General features: G+C 36.7%; 1 protein-coding gene across 1 annotated transcript in view; it reads right to left on the bottom strand.

Moving 5' to 3' along the window:
• Positions 1-18,474, bottom strand: part of LOC104165224 (fibrillin-2) — a gene marked incomplete at its 5' end in the record, with an annotated part of 60,137 nt that overhangs the window by 1,922 nt on the left and 39,741 nt on the right. The window contains 16 exons of the mRNA XM_009704800.1: positions 1,079-1,238; positions 1,905-2,136; positions 3,827-3,946; positions 5,579-5,707; positions 6,378-6,494; positions 6,643-6,765; positions 7,373-7,498; positions 8,159-8,365; positions 10,701-10,826; positions 12,163-12,294; positions 12,724-12,846; positions 14,073-14,192; positions 14,299-14,424; positions 14,689-14,754; positions 15,322-15,474; positions 15,704-15,829. Of these exons, the coding sequence (XP_009703102.1) occupies positions 1,079-1,238; positions 1,905-2,136; positions 3,827-3,946; positions 5,579-5,707; positions 6,378-6,494; positions 6,643-6,765; positions 7,373-7,498; positions 8,159-8,365; positions 10,701-10,826; positions 12,163-12,294; positions 12,724-12,846; positions 14,073-14,192; positions 14,299-14,424; positions 14,689-14,754; positions 15,322-15,474; positions 15,704-15,829 (2,186 nt within the window). The remainder of the gene's footprint in view (positions 1-1,078; positions 1,239-1,904; positions 2,137-3,826; positions 3,947-5,578; positions 5,708-6,377; positions 6,495-6,642; positions 6,766-7,372; positions 7,499-8,158; positions 8,366-10,700; positions 10,827-12,162; positions 12,295-12,723; positions 12,847-14,072; positions 14,193-14,298; positions 14,425-14,688; positions 14,755-15,321; positions 15,475-15,703; positions 15,830-18,474) is intronic.

The raw sequence follows: 18,474 nt of genomic DNA, 5'->3' as shown, positions 1-18,474 counted from the left end.
GAAATCAAACATTTAGATTTTAAGTGCCAACACTATATCCTTTAGAGCAGAAATTATACCATTACTGGCTTCTTTAGAAACTTTGCCAATGAAAGAACTGGCTTTGATGGCATCATGCAAAGTAGTGTGTACTAGGGCTGGACTTTCTGGATTGTTTTACGTATTTAACCTTTTAGAAAGGAGACTTGTTTCCCCATTCTTCCACTATAACTTGTGTGGCTAGCACACCTTACCATTTTAGTTGAGGGTTTGCATTTTGCCTGTTTGCTTTATACAGCTCTTGAACTACTGAAGGAAAATCTTGTGTGTGTCCCCACCTCTAAATTGAGTCAAGTTTCCTGTTACTGCAGATTTCAAGACCAGTGCTAATGCTACAAGACAATATCCTACCATACAGATAATGCAGATAACAGATATACAGGTAAACTCTAACTTTTGGAAAAAAGTTATCTAAAAGGTGTAAATAGTAGAGCTGTCCTTTCCTGAGTATCCCATAACTTATTTTTATAGCCACAAAATGCAGAAAGAAAAAAACATTAAGTCTGAAGTGTAATTCTCTAATACCCTCAGCAATTCTGCAAATACGGGACTGAAGTGTATCAGCTAGGTCATGGACTCTAGTCCCCCACAATTGTGAGCAACCATGGAATACAGATACTTAGACTAAAATGATCTGCAAGAAGATCTATTTAGCTATCCCAGACCATAAAATGCTGCCCCATCTCCTCCTGGCAGCAGAACAGATTGCAGACATGACCAGTTTCCTAGCTCTCTGTAACTGTAAGAAAATTATTTTGCTGCATATATTTTGAGGAACTAGACCACATCTCACACTACAAAGGACTCTTTACAAGTTTTAAAAACTTCATTCAGTCACAGTTGTTGATGTCTTTCTGATTGTCACATCACTCCTGCCAATAGGACCCAACAGTGAAAACCACTGAGGCTGTGGAAAAAAAATTTTAGCCACTGAATGTGGCATGTTAAAAAATTCTCTCCATTTACTGATAGTGTTGAGTTCTGAATCTCTGAAAATACCTCGAAGTACACTATCGTGCTTACTTATACCGGTACGTACAGTGTCATTAGCACTTCTCTTCCTCCTGTTGTCTTTTTTGGAATAGCCATTGATTTTGCACTCATAACATGTTTCAGGGGACAAAGCATTCTCTGCATCAGCATCTCCATCCAGTGGCAGGTACTGGCCTTTGTTAAATCCCATCCCTGAGACACAGTGGCTGTTGAATAAAAAACATCTGTTTTAGTTACTTCTTGCAGTTTTATGAACGGTCCTGTTAAATGGAAAGTGAGTGTATGTAATCTGTACCCCCTTCCCTTCCTTTCCCTTGGCAGATCTGTGCATTAATTTTCTTCACACTAGTGTGGCATACTGAATGAAATACAACCATTGGCTGAAGGCATGTAGGCTCTTCTAATTTTCAAGTTTTACCAAGAAACCGAACAAAACCATCCTGCTCTGAACTTTGGAACTAAAGAATTTAGCCATTGTCATGTACCAGAACAGTTCATTTGTGTTTAATGTTCTCGGTTAATGTGATCAGTGCGGCTTAAAACTCTTAATTATCTCAGTACAGATGGTAACTATCCTTAGGCAGTAACAGTCCTCATTAAGCAGGTTTGTGAAGGAGTCCTTGTGCTGATTCTGGGGGAGGAAGAACTAATTGTTTAATGTTTCCTATATACTAGATTTAGAATGAGTGTCATGCTGCATGTAGACATATCTTTTTTTCTAGCTTATGGATACTGTGTGCAAAGGGAGTAGAAAGGATGACTTTAGTAGCCTGTCCTTCATTTGCACCTCTGCTCTTCAGTCTGACTAGAGTCCAGCCTTTTTACAGCCTTCTGAATGTGTCTTTGATGAATGACTGTGTGGAGATACTCACCCTTGTCCAACTCTGTAATAGCCAGGTGGACAGCCACAAAGATAGCCACCTTCAGTGTTTGAACAACCATAATTGCAGGGGTTCTTGGTAGAAGAACACTCATTCACATCATGGCATGCACTGGAGAACTGGTCATAAGAAAAACCAGATGGGCAGGCACACTTGTAACTTCCAAGTGTGTTGTAGCAAGAAGCAGAGCCACACATGTTAGGATTGGAGCATTCATTTTCATCTAGTAAGCAAACAAAAATAGATTGGTATCTTCCAATCTGATAGGCATCAGGCAAGCATGACAGAGCTAACAAATCTGAGTATCTGTAAGTCCTAGGGCTCTGCTACATCCTTGACCTCATTACGCCATAGAGACTTGGTCTCTGAAGAATAAGTACATTGGCAAAGCTTCCAAACGCATACAGCTGGGCTGTAAAGGCATCTTAGGATACTGTTACTGTTAATCTTGTATCAACTCAATGTTCCCCCTTCCTTCAAGGTATGTTTCCTGTTTTGCTTAGGGGTCCTCTTTCCCCTGGCAGGGTACGTTCCTACCATGTAAAGTTCACAGAGCAGTAATGAGCTGGAACTTCAGTCGTATTCCAACCATGATAGTGTTCCTGGGCACCTAGCAATGACGCAAAGTTAGCACATACTTGTAGTGGAAACCTGCAGGCTCTGTGAAGGGAAAGACAATCTAAATAGCCAACTAAAATGAAAGAGAAAAGGAAGTATCATCTTCGCCTTGTGGATGTTGAATTAAGATACAGAGAAGATGAATCCTCTAGTCAGTGTGACTGATTTGATGCCAGGCTATATTGTGAAAAATAAGTGAGGAAAGTAGCTTGTTGTGTGGAAGATCATGCTTTTGATAGTTGGCACATACTGCTTATTTATCTTACCTGGGTACTGTTTCTCTGTAGGTGTTTTCCTCTCCAATACCATTAACTTTACCATTCTTGCCTGCAGTTACTAGGAGACACATTCTTTTGAGGACTATCTATAATATTCAGAGACTATAGCTGGTTTGGAGTTTTGTGGGAGTTGTTTGTTCCTGTCACTCTCACCTCAATCCTTTGCTTTCTTTGCGGTAGAGCAGTATTAAGTAAGGAGTGACGGTGGTTGGGACTTCAGAAAAACTGCCTGGTGTGCTACTTAATGTAAAACAAGTATAATAAACTAATTTATATGTCTAGGATCAGGACAGTAAGATCAGCCTACAAGAAATGTATGGCAGCGCTCACAGCCATCCTCTGATTATGACATCATTGACAGAGAACCATGAAAGCAAAGTTGAAAAGGTAAATATGTTGTTATGTTGCCTTGTGAACAGTACAGGATTGGGTTTTTGGGTGTGTGTTGGCTTTCACTAAAAAAAAAATTCTCACATTTCATTTGGTATGGGAGTTAGCTTGGTTCAAGAAACACAGAAAAGAAATGACAGATCGAAGTAGCTAAACGTACAGTAAAACTGCTGAGCTGATTAATTTGTCCCTGTTCCCTGCCCAAAGAACTAATGTTGGCCTTAAGACCGTATTTTGGAAGTACAAAACCATTAATAGTTATGTTTAGTTCCCCCCCCCTCCCCCGCAGAGGTATTTACATTGACTCTTTCAGAAATTCAATTAACATCTTTCCACCTTTCCAAGACGGGGATTTTTCCGAGGAGAAGGGAATCAGAATTTAGGCCTTACTAGGGAAACTCCTCATCACACAGAGTTTCAATGGGATGACTGTGTTTTCTTGTTACCTTATGTCATTGATTTATGTTGGGAGTAACCAGTGTATGGAAGAAGAAGGAGAGAGTTAAAAAAGATTTGTGCCTGCATATCCTTTGTCCTGCCCTGTCTTGTCCTCGCCTGGCAGTTGTCACTATAAACACTACAACAGCTTTGCTGTTTAAATGTATTCTGTGCTGTTTGTTTCCTTACCAACACATTGATTCCACTGGTAATGCTGAATATATCCTTGTGGGCATCCACATCTGTATCCACCCAGGATGTTTTGACAGCCATGCTGGCACCTGTGGTTTCCATCACATTCATCCACATCTATGCAATCGGGAGAGAAGCAAAACACGAAAGGAGACACAATTACACATGTTGCCAAATACATTACTTATTTTCATCATAATCATTGAAACTCCAGCATTTACGACAGACGAGTACTGCTGTAAGATGGAAGCACCATTCAGGCTGGTCTTTCACAAAGTCTGAAAGTCAATTACTGCAGTGTTCTTTCTATCTATCAATAATCCAATAGCAGCTTTTGAGCCTTAACATTACTCAGATTTGGAGAAGAAACGCTATTCCTGGTAATCCCACATGATGTTGCCTAGATGTCGTGTTTAGAATCTGAATGTTTTTTTAATTTCAGTTTTCAAACCAACTACGTAGGACTAAGGTTTCAGTTTCCTGGAACATATTAAAGTGTTTGAATACAAGGAATGCATACCAAACTTGGAAGTAAGCACTTACCTTTGCAATTAAAAAGAAAAAGCAATCTAAAAAGTCTCTGAGGTATGTGTAAATAAAGGAGAAAGCCACAAAGGAAAAAGAAAATGTAAAAACTCAGTCATCTGAAACAGTGTGCTATAAGTAGATTGTAAATGGTCTAATGTGTCAGGTACAGTATACAGTTCTAGTAGAAAACAAAAAAATCACGATATCACAGATTCTAAGTTACACTCTAGTTGTCCATGGTTTGAAACAAATTCATTGGAATTGTGACATCCCAAAGCCTGAGGTGCAGAAAACCATTGTGCCAGGAACTGGAAGCTATCAGTAATGGCATATAGAGCAGTTCTGATGTGCTAGTTGTGTATGCTTTGATATGTGTAATTTAGTGTTTTGTTTTGTAGGTGGCCGGTAAAGTATGCAATACGGATGTATGTAATCTATGAGAACAAAGTAATCTAAGAGAAGATAATGCTTTCTAAAAATTCTGGTGGCATATATTCTGCACTGCTACTCTAGAAATAGGCTTTAAATATCAATACCTGTTTTAAATGCTTTATCAAGGTAGCTGGCATTTTGAGACGTCATAGATTTGTGCACAAATACCTCTGCATTTCTAATTTTCAGCAGCCAGATGGCCTAGTACTGCCTTTTAATTTCTTCTTTGCTCAATATCTGAGGTTCACTGAGGAGCCTGGAGCTCCCAAATAGAGATTTTCTGACTGGGGCTCCCTTTTGGGCCAACAGAGAGAGATGAAGCTCAACAATCTAGTTTGTATTTTAACTGTAGTGAATTACCGTTCTGAATGTGTATCTTTATGGTAGAATACTTATAGTACGGAATTTAGAATCTAATCTTAGATACCCTCAAATGGATGATTACAATTAGCTGAAACAAAAATTGTAGAGAGATTCTGTTTAGACTGTATGAAAATGAAAAAGAAGAAACAACTAGACCTTTAGATGCTGAAATGGCAGCCTGGAAACAGTTGTTCAAGAGTTCAGCTAAAAAGTCACTTTTTATTCTAATTTGTGTAAAAATAGCTCAGGCAGTATGTTCTTACATACAATTATGCTTAAAATTACTCAAATACATTCCTATTTCTTTTTGTTATTTACTTTTACTATGGCTAGTGCTCTGTTTTACCTGACTTTGACATCTCAGGATTCACTAGACACCAAAGTAAAGATTTGCACCATAAAAAAAATTTGACCTTCACTAGTTACCTTCACAGTTTAATCCAGTAGAATCCAGAGAAAATCCCCTTTGACATTCACAGGTAAAACTTCCAGGGGTGTTTTGGCAAATTCCTTTTGATCCACAAAGCAATGGCTGAGAACCACATTCATTGTTATCTTAAAAATGCAGAAGAAAGAGAAGAAGGTAGGTATACCTTGTGGCATGATTTCAGACACGTTCATGTAACATTTCTTAAGAGGCAGAAATCCACAGAGGTTCAACAGTTTATTTTGAAAACACAGCTTTTCATATTGAAATGTCAGATGACCTGACAACTTATGCAGAGCTGTAAGTAATTAATAATTAGGAAGTGCAAGTTACAATTCAGTTATGAGTGCGAAAGACGCAGGTATGTAATTGCTGACAGTGGAAAAATGATGCATTTCTGTATTAGCTGAATTAAATAGTTTCAGTTGGCAAGATTCATACATATGCTTAAGATCTAAAGACATCTGTATCTATTAAAAAAGAAAATGCAATCTGGTTTTGTTTAACTACATTCTAAATCAGATTTGAATACCTTGCCCCTTTGTCTCCATGTGGTTATACTTAGAATACAATAACATGTATTAAATATGTACAACTGTTTATTAAGCAAGAAAATACAAATGGTGGATAGACTGATTTTTCTTTAGCTGTAACTGTTGCTTTTCAAAATCTGTTTTCTGGACTCCTGACATTATCGCTCTGTATTATTTCTGTTTATACAGAGTAAAAGAAATGAATGAGAATTGAGAATGTTGTTCTTATAGAAAAACTGATGAAGACATCTAATGTTTTTCTTACCAATACAAGCTGTATGATGTTGTGTGAAACCAGGTGGACATTTGCATGTGAAGCCTCCAAGGGTGTTGACACAGAGAAACTGACAATTGTGTTGTTTGGTTTGACATTCATCAAGATCTGAAAGTAAGAGATGTTGTCTTAAGAAAAGTCTTCAAAAAAAGTGGTCCATTTAGTCAAACTTGATGAAAATATCACACTTCAAAACTATTTCCTTTTAAGTCAAGGTGCAACAAAATTAGAAGTTACAGTGCATACGTTTGTTTACCTTTACAAGTCTTTCCATCTTCTTGAAGGATGTAGCCCCGGGGACATGAGCACTGATAGCTCCCTTCTGAGTTTTTGCAGATAAAATTGCATGGTTTAGGAGACTGGGAGCACTCATCAAGATCTAAAGAGAGAAAATGTTAAGTATCTGTTGCACTGATTTTTTTTAATCTGTCTTTGAAGGGTCTTTTCTAAACAGCACTATTATTAAGGTAAAAGCATTTGTAGAAAAAGTCCCCAATTTACATTTGTTCAGTGTTCCTATTTCTTTCTCTATGTATGTGTTGCTGTGAACTTTCTATGGAGTTACCACTACAATGATAAACTGAGTCCTGAAAGAGTAATATACCAGAGTGACAATGGCATTACTATTTTCATCTAAGGATTAAGTTGGGGGTTTTTTTTGCATACCATGGTATACTTATATGTGTTAAGCAACAGGGAAGTGGGAAAATGTAGACCACGAACTTAATGAGCTGTTTTGTCAGTCAAAATGGTTATACAGCTGAAACGTATTTCAGTGCTTATTCTACTGCAGGAATATTGCCAGTACAGCTTGTTTCTTGATTTCCCCAAATGAAATACAAAACCAGAAGTGTGTATAAGGAAAAGAAAGATAGAGAAGAGATCAAAGAGAGAAAAACTGCTTTGATTAAAGGGTTTACAGACGTTGATATGCCATTATGTACCAATTAAAAAAAATAACCAATGATTAAGATGCTGAATCTTACCAATACATGATGTGCCGCTTATGTCAGTGGTATAGCCAGCTTTGCAAAAGCATCGAAAGGAGCCCATAGTGTTAATACACTGTCCATTTCTACATAGGTTTGGCATGACCTTACATTCATCAGTATCTGTACAGAAAATATTAATGCGTCTTTCAGTTTTAAATTAGATTTTTTCTTTCTCTTCCATTTTTGCACAATTCCTCATCATCATGCTTCTGATAGGAACTTTACCCTTTCTTTCTGTTTAAAAATGATCTGAATTCAAAGTCAAACATCCTTCAAACTTTCATTACCTGCTATTTCATTGGGTATGCCAGTTCCAGTTTTGCTAACTCAAAATACAAAACACATAGAAGTGAATTTTCTTACAACCAGTTGGATGATGTCCAAATTTTTTCACCACAGTTTAAAAATGCCTGTTTGTGGAAATAGTAACTGCAAAGCACTCAGTGAGACTGTTGTTAGAACAACTCTTGTTGCTTTTGCCATGTATGCAACTTCTCAGTATACAAAAACTTTGGGATCATTTCTAGCTTTTACTTACTGGTTGGTACCTCCAGTTGTAGATCCCAACCCTGAAAATTCTGCACAGCTGTGAGTATTCTGGTTGCAGCTACTGTGTAAAGGTGTTTTTAATTTCTGGTCCCTCAGCAGCTTTTGAAAAAATCAAACTTTGTTGTTTCACAGGAAATTCTTCAAAGGAACTTCAAAGAGAATTCTACATTTTCTTAAATATGCGAGCATATTCTTTTCCCCTTTTCTGCCTCTTTTCATCCCTGCAAATACCTCTTCCATCTGTAGTATAGCCTGGTCCATGTGGACAGAGTTTCTTGTATTGGGTGGTTCCAGGAACCGGACAGAGTTCGCACTGGTTACCCCAGCCCCGGCCTCCATCACAGCAGCACTCAGATTTAGTGACAAGATTCCGGCTGCTTGAAGCCATCTGACACATTGTCTGTAAAACTTCAGCAAAACAAAACCCTTGGCGATTATCTGTAAGGAAGAAGCAGAGAGATCAAGAAAGAGTAGGAGATAAACAACTGATCCATTAAGCATCTGATGTATTATTCTGGCTCTCTGTCAACACATGCAATCACTAGAAGATTATTAGCAACCAGTCTGTGAAGTCAATTTTGACTTAGCCTTTCATATTTGTTGTGTCTTCTGATAATCTGCTGCCAATCCAAGTGTATTCCAGGCATCCCTAAAGTTCAGTACCTGCATGAGTTGGACATGAGTTTTACTTCTAGGAAAGCTGTGCCCCGGAGCATATCTGGTGAGCTTGCTCGATAGTAAAACAGGCTGTGGGCCACACTGAGCTTATGTTTGTTTTGCATTTGAATGATTTACCTGGAATGGGGTTAGAAGTTTGTTTTGTTTGTTTTACTGGCCAAAATAGCATGTCTGATCATCTATAATTATCCTGTTGTAGTTTAAATGACAAAATCCTTAGCACTTAAAAGTGTCTAACTCAGTATGTTACTCTGAGTTTTCACCAGGGAAAAAAAAATAATTTATACGGCCTTACTGTTCATCTGTCCCTTTTTAATTCTATTTTCCTTAATTTTTAAACCTTTTGGTTAATAGCTGTCAGTCATGAAAGAGAAACAAAACTTCAGAGTCATTAAGCTCCTACAAGCTTCCTTCAAACAGGCAGCTGAGGATAGCAGAGATCCCAGCTTCCAGTGCTGATGGAAAGTCTAAATTTTGCAGAGATAGTATCTTCTAAATAGGCTTATTTGTTAATTAAAATGGAGACATTGTCAAATATACTCTGACAGAAGCTTAGGTTTTTACATGAAAGATTTTATTTTTTTCACTTAAAGCTAAAATGATCCTTCATATCCCTCAGAATGTGTATATGTATCAACATCGAGATGATCTTCTCTTTTACAAGTATGAGGAGTAGAATCTGTACATTTCTTACACGAATCAGGTAAAATGAGAACTTTGGCTTTAGGTAAAACTTACTTTGGGTGCCCAGTAACTTAACTGTTTACAACAAATAAAGCTGTCCTCACCGAAAGTGTCAGTTGTGTAGAACAGAATGTTTGCTGTAGTAATTTGCAAGACTTAGCAGATTTCTCTTCTCCTAGATAGGTATATTGTGCAGGTCTTCATGCACATTATGACTTGAAGAACATATAATGCTTTGTCCCCAATTTGAGATGTGGAATAAATTTTAATGTGAACAGAATATAAGGGTTTGCACAATATATTTAAAATAATGTAACCTAAGACATAATGCTTGTGCTTTAATTCTGAAGAAACACTTTGTTTCTGCCAGACTAATTTTTCAGTGCAATTTCTGACTCAGGAAACTCTACAGGAAAAACAGCAATGAGCAAACTGACCCAAAGCATAGCTTTCAGAAAATAATAAGAAAATCAAATATTAAATATTAGAAAGTAATAATGACCTCCAAGCAGGGTATTTCCTTGGTATTAATGACTGGCTGGAGTTAACAGACTGCCGCATCCTCTTCCCATCTGATCTTAATCCTTAGGAAATACCCTGCACTTCCAATGTTATTGCTTTGCCATGAAGTCAGCACACTACTGATGACAATTTATAGGGAGCTGGTTTTATAGTACTTACATAAGATAATATATGTTTCATGCAAGAATATTAATAAATACTCATACAGTTTCAGTACTGTAAAACTGTGAAGTATACACTTGAACGCCAATCACAAAAAACTATGGTTTTGCAGTTGTGTTTGACTTCTAAAAAGGGAACAATTAATTTTATAGTGCAAATGACAAGTCTGAACATATTGAAACGGAAATACAGTTTGATGAATATAAAACCCTTCATCAACATTTAATGTGCCTACCTGAAAATTTTTTTGCTATATCTTGCAATTTTTTGGTGAAATCCTAGTATTTTGTATTCACAATCACTGTCTGAATAAAAGGTACAGAAAATTCAGATGCCTTGTTGCAGTATTGCGGTGTTTAAGATAGCACTCTGAATATGCAAACACTTAATTTTGCTCTGCATTCCAGTTTTTATCTAAGGTAACTAAATTCTGCTTCTTCTTTAAAAATACCTGTATTTTGTCTGGATAATGTTGCTCAGCACCATATTTATGTCCTTCGGAATTTAGACATTTCTATGTGAGGCCCCTGATTGCTAGATTCAGCTGATATTCTCAAGATGCTCCTCATTCCTAGAATTATTTAATATCATATCATAGTTTAATTAATAAGGATCATTATTTAATTTCTGAAGATATGAGAGATGTTAGGTACTCAGAAGCCTAATGTACACTCTGCATCCTTTATACTTTAATGTAAGATGAAATGTATATGAAAGAAGCATTTACCAAGACACTCAATGCCTGACGGACTTGACAGGAATCCTTCATTACATTCACATCGGTAGCTCCCAATAAGGTTCACGCAACGACCATTTTCACAGATACCTGGCTTAGTGCGGCATTCATTTTCATCTTAAAAGCAATATAATAAATAAAATTAAATTAATTGTTACATGAAAATACATCAGGCTTATAGAATGCATTAATTATTCTGCCTAATATTTGCAAAATATTTGCAAGAATTGGAAAATCAACAACTGATTAAACCTGGAAAGAACTTTTCCTAATAACACTATCCTATTCCATTCCTCATGTACTGCACCCTAGGATGAAAGCTTTAATTCTTGTATGTTCTTTGCAACTTATAACAAGAAACAGAAAACACTTGCAGCAGAGCAAGTTTAGTCATAACTTTTACCTGGCAAGTAACATTCAAATAAAATTGGAATACATGCAAGATTTGAGTAACAAATTTGCACTTTGTAATCATTGTCTCTGAACATGTTTGACCTCTTCTGCAATCAGTCACATTTCAGTTTGCACATCATTTCCCTGAAACAGTTTACAATGTTAGTGAATTTCCTTCCATAGCTAATGACACAGATGCTGTAAGCAATTACACACCTTTATAGATACTTAAAATAAAACCTCAGAAAAAGCTCAGGTGATTTAAAAACGGCAAAAAAGGCAAAACTACTGTTAATACAGATTATTTCCCCCTGAAAAAAATAATAAAGATCTGTAAAGGAGAGTAGTCATTCTCTTGCTGAAGGAACACTGTTTTAAAATATTTTCATTTAAAGCATTCATGAGATGGATGTTCAATTTTTTTTTTCCTCTGAGCCAATGACAGTCTCAGCTACTTCTGTCCACAGAGAACTCTGGAATGGTCTTGGGTTTTTTTATGTACCAGAGGAAAGTACAATTTACCCAAATGTAGTTATTGTTTCCCGCTCAACTAGTTGAGAAAATGTTGGAGGAAAGCTGTTCACTTACTTACAGGATGGCGAATTATTTTGAACTATGGCCGTTTCCACATCTTTTGCTCTTCATGGCTTTCGTGTGTTGTTTCAGAATCTTACAATTTTAATTCTTTAAGGAACTACCACATTATTTGTAAACATGCTAAATAATTTTGCTTCCTACTCCTCAAATATGGTATCTTTTGTTTGGCAACTTGACTTTTAAATCTAACAAGTGTCTAAAAAACCTTCTGATTTTGTTGTACAACAAAAGAAACAAACCCAGAGTTTTTATTCTGAAATACTTAGTCATTTAGAACTATTTTCAGATAAGGCTCAAACCTTGAAACAAAAAAGAAAATTTAAAATGTTGGGCATCATTAGCTATCTTAAGTGTCCTTTATGAATTGCTATTTTCTAGTTTATTATATACACATACAGAGAATTTCTCATTTGTTTGCTTGTTTGTGTTTCAGTAGATGTCTTCTTGCCTTTCTAAGCTTTACCTGTACAGCCTTCTCCATCAGGTCGCCGTGTCATTCCAGGAGGACAAATGCACATGAAAGTACCAATCAAATTTTTGCACATCATGCCTCTTGATTCGCAGTCATGGAGACCTTGAGCACACTCATCTAGATCTGGAAAAAAAAAAAAAAATTTGTTTGAACTTCCTTCCAGTAGCTTCAGTTACTGAAGACAACTAGCACTTTCTCAACAAAAGGGACATACAGACTTCCCTAACTAACAAGCATTGAAGGAAAATCTGAAAGCTATACTTAATTGCAGTTGTTTTAGCCTTTGTGAGCTGTATCATCTTGTCATGTTAAAGATGAAATTCACCACTGTGACCTTCTTGGCTTTACAATTCCCATCAAGGGGTACACTTGATAACAATCATAATAGATACTAGTCTTACATGACTTCTGAAAGAGCAAATCACCATCTGCTGGGCCATTTGCTACATTCCACTGAGAGGATGAATGAAAGATGCACAGAAGTATTTGGGTTATGCTTTGGGCAGAACAGCGTGATTGAAGTTGGAGAAAAGTTTATATGCCGGTCATTACCTTTGCACATCTTTTGGTCTTCTCTTAGTTCATAGCCAACTGGACATGTGCATTCATAGAAACCATAAGTGTTGATACAACGAAAAGCACACAACAAGGGATTCTGAGCACACTCGTTTATATCTGAACAGAAAGGAACAAAATTGTCATTCTTCACTGAGTTTTAAAACAATCACCAAGATGGTTTTCTTATACCTGTGCTTCTCTTGTCAGCTAGAAAGTATCACAAATGTAATAATTCAAACCAGAAATTTGTGGATGTTTGGCTTTGAGTAGCCAGAGAAAATTGAACAAAGCTCTGCTTAAAAATAATGGCATAATAAATATGTAACTATTTGAGTTTAGAATGACAAGTTAGGACAAGCGTATTTCAGATTTTTATTATATGATCATTTTTTAATTTATTTTTGTGTGATGAGAGATATCAGCTTTTTTTCCAACTCTAAAAAAATGAATTCTTGCTTCAGAAAGCAAATTAATTATGATTCACAAAATAGAAAATTTGTAAAAAGCATCCTGATGAGCATCTGATGAGAGCAGAATGGTTGTACACAATCCCCACACTATGAAAAATAAGAGGTACTTAATAAAACTAATAGGGGATTAGTTTGAGACAGATGAAAGAAAGTACTTCTCTTAACTAGTCAGAGTAGTAAAATTCTGGATCTTGCTCCTACAACAGGCTGTGGAGGCAGATGGTATCAGCCGATTCAACACTGTACTGGACGGACTCCTGGACAACAGATCCATAAGTGGATACTAAACGCACTCTGCAGGTATGCATCCCACAGTTTACATCATACTTTCCCTATATCATCAGTGCCTGCATTACAGGAGTGAATTACAGAAAGCTGTTAGTCACGCTTGTATGCTGAATTAGCATTTCAACGGTGAGGAATGAAATAACGGACTAGATGGACCAGTGGTCAGGTCAGTTTATTACCTTCAGTATAACTCACTTGTTACTATAACCGTGATGACTGGGTCAGTTCATGATGGCTCTGCCTCAGCTATGAAAAATACTCTGCAAATTCAGGCTTTTTTGCGATGGTTAGCTATACTACTTATGAGGATATTTTGGGGGCTCAACAGTTACTTCCCCCACCCTTCCAACAAACACCTGAATAATGTAACATACCACAACATGCAGTTTGGGAAATCCTGTGATAAACTAAAAATACTGCTTAAATCAATTCAGGACTTCTTTTTCAATGACATATTTCAAGCAGAGAAACTTTTTTTCCCTCCTAGTTATTATAGCACCAAAAACCTGGTTAATAAAGTAATCGGAATACCAAGGACTGGACAAAAAATAAAAGAAAAAAAAAAAAAAAAAGAGAACAAGTTACCTTCACAATTCATCATTGGGCCAGGCTCAAATCCTTCATGACAGCTGCATTCAAAACTGCCGATCACATTAGTGCACGTACCATTTCCACATGGATTGCCAACTGAACATTCATCAGTATCTGTATATCATGAATAAATGCAAACTGAAGAGAACTGGGACACATTTCAAATTGTGTTTTAAGTTCAAGTATTACAATTGTTCTAATTTAAGAAATATGGACACACCGATGCAATGTACTCCAGTGTAATCTAAGTTGTATCCCATGGGGCACTCACAGCGGAATGATCCATCAGTATTGATGCAGTGACCATTTGAGCAAATCCTTGGGCTTTCAAGGCATTCATTGACATCTAAAAGGCAGGAAGATATTAGCAACCACTTGGCTGATGCATTTCTGTATAAAGTCTTAAAAAAGCATTTTAAAAACACTAAGTGCCCTATTCTGTTTGTCTCTAGACATGCAATTTCAAAGGTAATCTTCTATCATTTCATAAAAGTCACCTGGGGCTGTGGGGAGTAAGCCAAACCAGGACGCCATCACATACTATACTATCCAAGTCTAGTTTTAAGTATAAATATATATTTTTTTAATTATCAGGAAAAAGAATACCTACCTTCACGTGTATCATCAATTCCAGGAATAGTTCCATGACCATATGGACACAGGTCCTGAAAAGCAACTGTAGAAGTATGGTTTTTAAAAAAAAAAGAGTGAGAGAGAGAACCATGACAGATGGTTAAAGCCATCTGAAAATCTACTATACCACATTTTTCAAAACTGTCAACTGTTTAAATCACAGTCATTACGCTGTCTTGACAGATGCAAAAGTAACACTGTCTCTAGGCTGGGGAAGCAGCACTACAACTCATTGAGCTTCCATGTGTGCATGGTTTGGTGCCTTCCCCTTTCTGTACTTGGAGAAAACCAAGAACTGAAAACTGTCGATTACTTCAGGGATTCTTGGCAGTGTCCCATTTTGCTCTTCTCTGTTGCCTAAAGCAACAGAGATGGAGGCTAATAGTTCATTTCTCTACAGAGCAAAACCAACAACTCAGTATTTCTCTTTTTCTGTGATTTCTTCTATTTAATGGTATTCCTTTTGTTGACCTGAAAATGGTTCTAGAAAAGGCCGTTAAGAGAGAACGCCAAAAATATCTCTCCTTCTAATGATCAAAAAGGTACAACACAAACATGCTCTTCCTCTTCTCCCACCTAAAAAGGCTTTATTTTAGATCTTGATATGTACCTTCTTCTTCCTTTGGACAGAGCTCACAAGGATCACCCCATCCTTCTCCTGGCATTTTACTGCAGCAACACTTTGCCTTTGTGGTGTTGAAAGCCTTTGGCAGAGAGCATTTCCCATTCTCAAAGTTAGTGAAACAGAAGCTCTGGCGAGTATCTAAGAAAGAAAATACTGTTACATGGAGGTAGCATCTCCTACATGATTAGATGATGACTGTCTAGCCCTGAAAGGAATAATGTAAGGCCTCTTTTTTTCATACGATTTTGAAAGCACTTTCCAAACTCATAAGGGCATGGTTTGTAAGGCAGCTGCAGAGGTCCTTTTTTACTCATTCTACAGAGTGTCTGTTTTCTCCTGGAGTAAGTTATGACAATCATTAACTTACCAAAACATCTCCGCCCATTATCAGACAGCACAAAACCTGTAGGACAGATGCACTGGAAACCTCCTGGAGTGTTCGTACAAGAGCCAAAGAGACAGATGTTGGGATCGTCGTTACACTCATTAATATCTGTAAATGAATGGAGAAAAGAATCACTGTAACCCCATTGGCTGTGAATTCCTTGGTTAAGAAAGATTATTTATTTATTTAACTGCAGCAGGAGGTGCTCCTCCAATAAAGCACCCAAGAGACAAAGCAGCCTCAAGGTTCCACTAACTCTTTCAAATTAAAGCATTTCACTGGCATGCACATTCCTCTCCAAATACCATTCTGTGTTCTTTGTCATATTTACAATATAAACATTAAATAAATGCTTTCAGACTGAAACAGAGAAGATATATTTCTGATACGAAAAATATTTTATTGGAAACACAAAACATTCAAAGATGAATTTTTAAAAATCTGTATGTTGGGTTTTTTTTGTAATTAAAGTTGGGCTTTTTTCATGCTGATTCAACTGAAACTATAGCTAGTTATTAGTAGAGGGAGACCTATGATTATATTGATATATTCAGATTTATATTTACCATCTTCCACAGCCACTCTTGCTATGTTATTTAAAATTTTTTGCCCATTCAATTGCATAATTTAGAAGATATTGCTATGACTATTTAAATGTGAGATTTGATTTTTTTAAAAATAGAGATCTTTTTATAATTATTGAAACTTAAACCAAAATAAAAAAGTACTTAATATAAACACCAAGTGCCTGTAAAATTGTGCAGCTCAAACAGTAACAGGCTGCATATCCTGCATCTATATAGATAATAGAGTAATACATTAATAGACCTTTAATTTTTCATATCTATTATTTATAACTGTATTTTAATTTACTCTACTCTGCAAATACCGACAGAAAATATAAGCCTCCCTGCTAAAGTAATTTCTAAAGGCAATTACAATTTAATAAATTCTGAAATGTATTTTAATAGTTTTCAAAGCTACCTCCGCTTTGCAGCACAACCCCTCATAAGTCTTTCAGTAAGTGATATTAAAAGGACCATCACAGAGACCTATGTTTGTATAAGCATTCTACAATAATATCCATATTGATCTTAATCAAAGTGTAGGCAGGAATATGTATTCTCCATGAAAGCAAGCTTCATGGATGTTAAGTCACAAATTTGTAGTGCCATTTTTCCTGGTATTTGTTGGACTCTCTACTATACTGAATCTTAGAAAACTGACCTGTATTTAGCAGATAAAGTAACAACAGAAATATAGTCTTTATCACTAGGAGAACATAAGTGGAGTGATCAAATAAGTCAGGCAGTAATAGATTCTGTGACATTACTTCTGAAAAATACTACCTTGAGTCCCATTTGCAGAAGTAACTATTAGGTATAGCACATGAACAAACCACTGTAGCGCAACCTGGCAAAACATCAAACTCTGCAATATCTTCCCATGAACGGGTTCTTACTATGTGAAGCATTTAAAGTCAGCTTATTTCAGTGAAAAGAAGGTAATTATTTTCCCAGATGGTGTCACAGTGGCTAATACACAAAGCTCAGCAACTCAGCTGCATTAATACAATGGAAAAGCTGCTCTTTTGAAGTACTGATTATTACTGTAATGAATGGATTGGAACTAGTGGAAGAAACTCTTTTTGTTGCCATGATAAACAGGTGACTAGCCAGACTGTGGAAGTAAACAAGTCCTCTCCCCTTTGTTCCCATAAAATGAAAGGAAGTATATTAAACAGTCAGGTGAAAACTAAGAATTTTTCTGTGGCTCACATCTGTTGCCCACCTTCACATTACAGACAGAAGTAATGAATTCTTATAAAGTTGTTTGCATATAAGATCAATAGAAAGTAATGGGGAACATATGTTGCAAGAGCAGTCATAATATTAATCAAAGTATTAGTACAGTCACATGTGATCAGGCATTTTCTAGGAACTTTAGCTGCAAATTTTCTGGACACATGGCAGAATGAAGAAAAAGAATGCTATTAAGTCCCTTTTACTCAGTTCAGGGAAAAATCTGTTTGGCAGTCACTGATGCTGTAAAAAACATCAAGAGATTCTATGAGGATACTAAAGTCGTCATAAACAGTGATATTCCTGGAAAACAAAAGCTTTCCTTTTAAATTCATGATTTTACAACTGTAGGTGATTTGAATTCATCTCACACATAATTGCTAATATGGAAACAGTAGCTGCCAAAAGAAACCATGAAGTTGGCAGGCAAACTGAATACGGTGGCATGATACAAAAGGATGAGAGAACTCTGGGGCATAGAAAATACATCCTATTGCTCAAGACAAAAATTCAAAAAGGTTCCTGTGATCCAGTTCCTGCACCTATACATATTAGGTGGCTATAGGCCAACACTTTATGCCCTTGCCAGTGTTTTCTTCAGTCCATACAAGAACATGTTGCTCATTTATTACTGGGAGTTATCTGGACTGGAGTGCCACACCAGCCAACTTCAATCATTTAAGCTGAAAACCAGGTTTCTTAATATAGTCACAGTGGACAGACAGGTGCTTACTTTGTCCTCTGACCATGCAGAAACCTAAGGCTTTTAGGTTAGCTACCTGAAACTACTTGTGTGCACCTTCCTTGCCAGGTGCCCACATAGTTAATTTAGATGCCCAATAAATTCACAGTAGTCCTGTGCTTTGTTCTGATGGAAAAGGGAGTTGTAACTTGGATTTATTTCTCATTCTCTGCCACACCAAATCTTAATTCGCTGTGTGACACTCAGCT

This window comes from Cariama cristata, unplaced genomic scaffold (assembly GCF_000690535.1).
Source record: "Cariama cristata isolate BGI_N322 unplaced genomic scaffold, ASM69053v1 scaffold12137, whole genome shotgun sequence".
Taxonomy (NCBI): Eukaryota; Metazoa; Chordata; class Aves; order Cariamiformes; family Cariamidae; genus Cariama; species Cariama cristata.
This window is presented reverse-complemented; position numbering and strand designations above follow the sequence as displayed.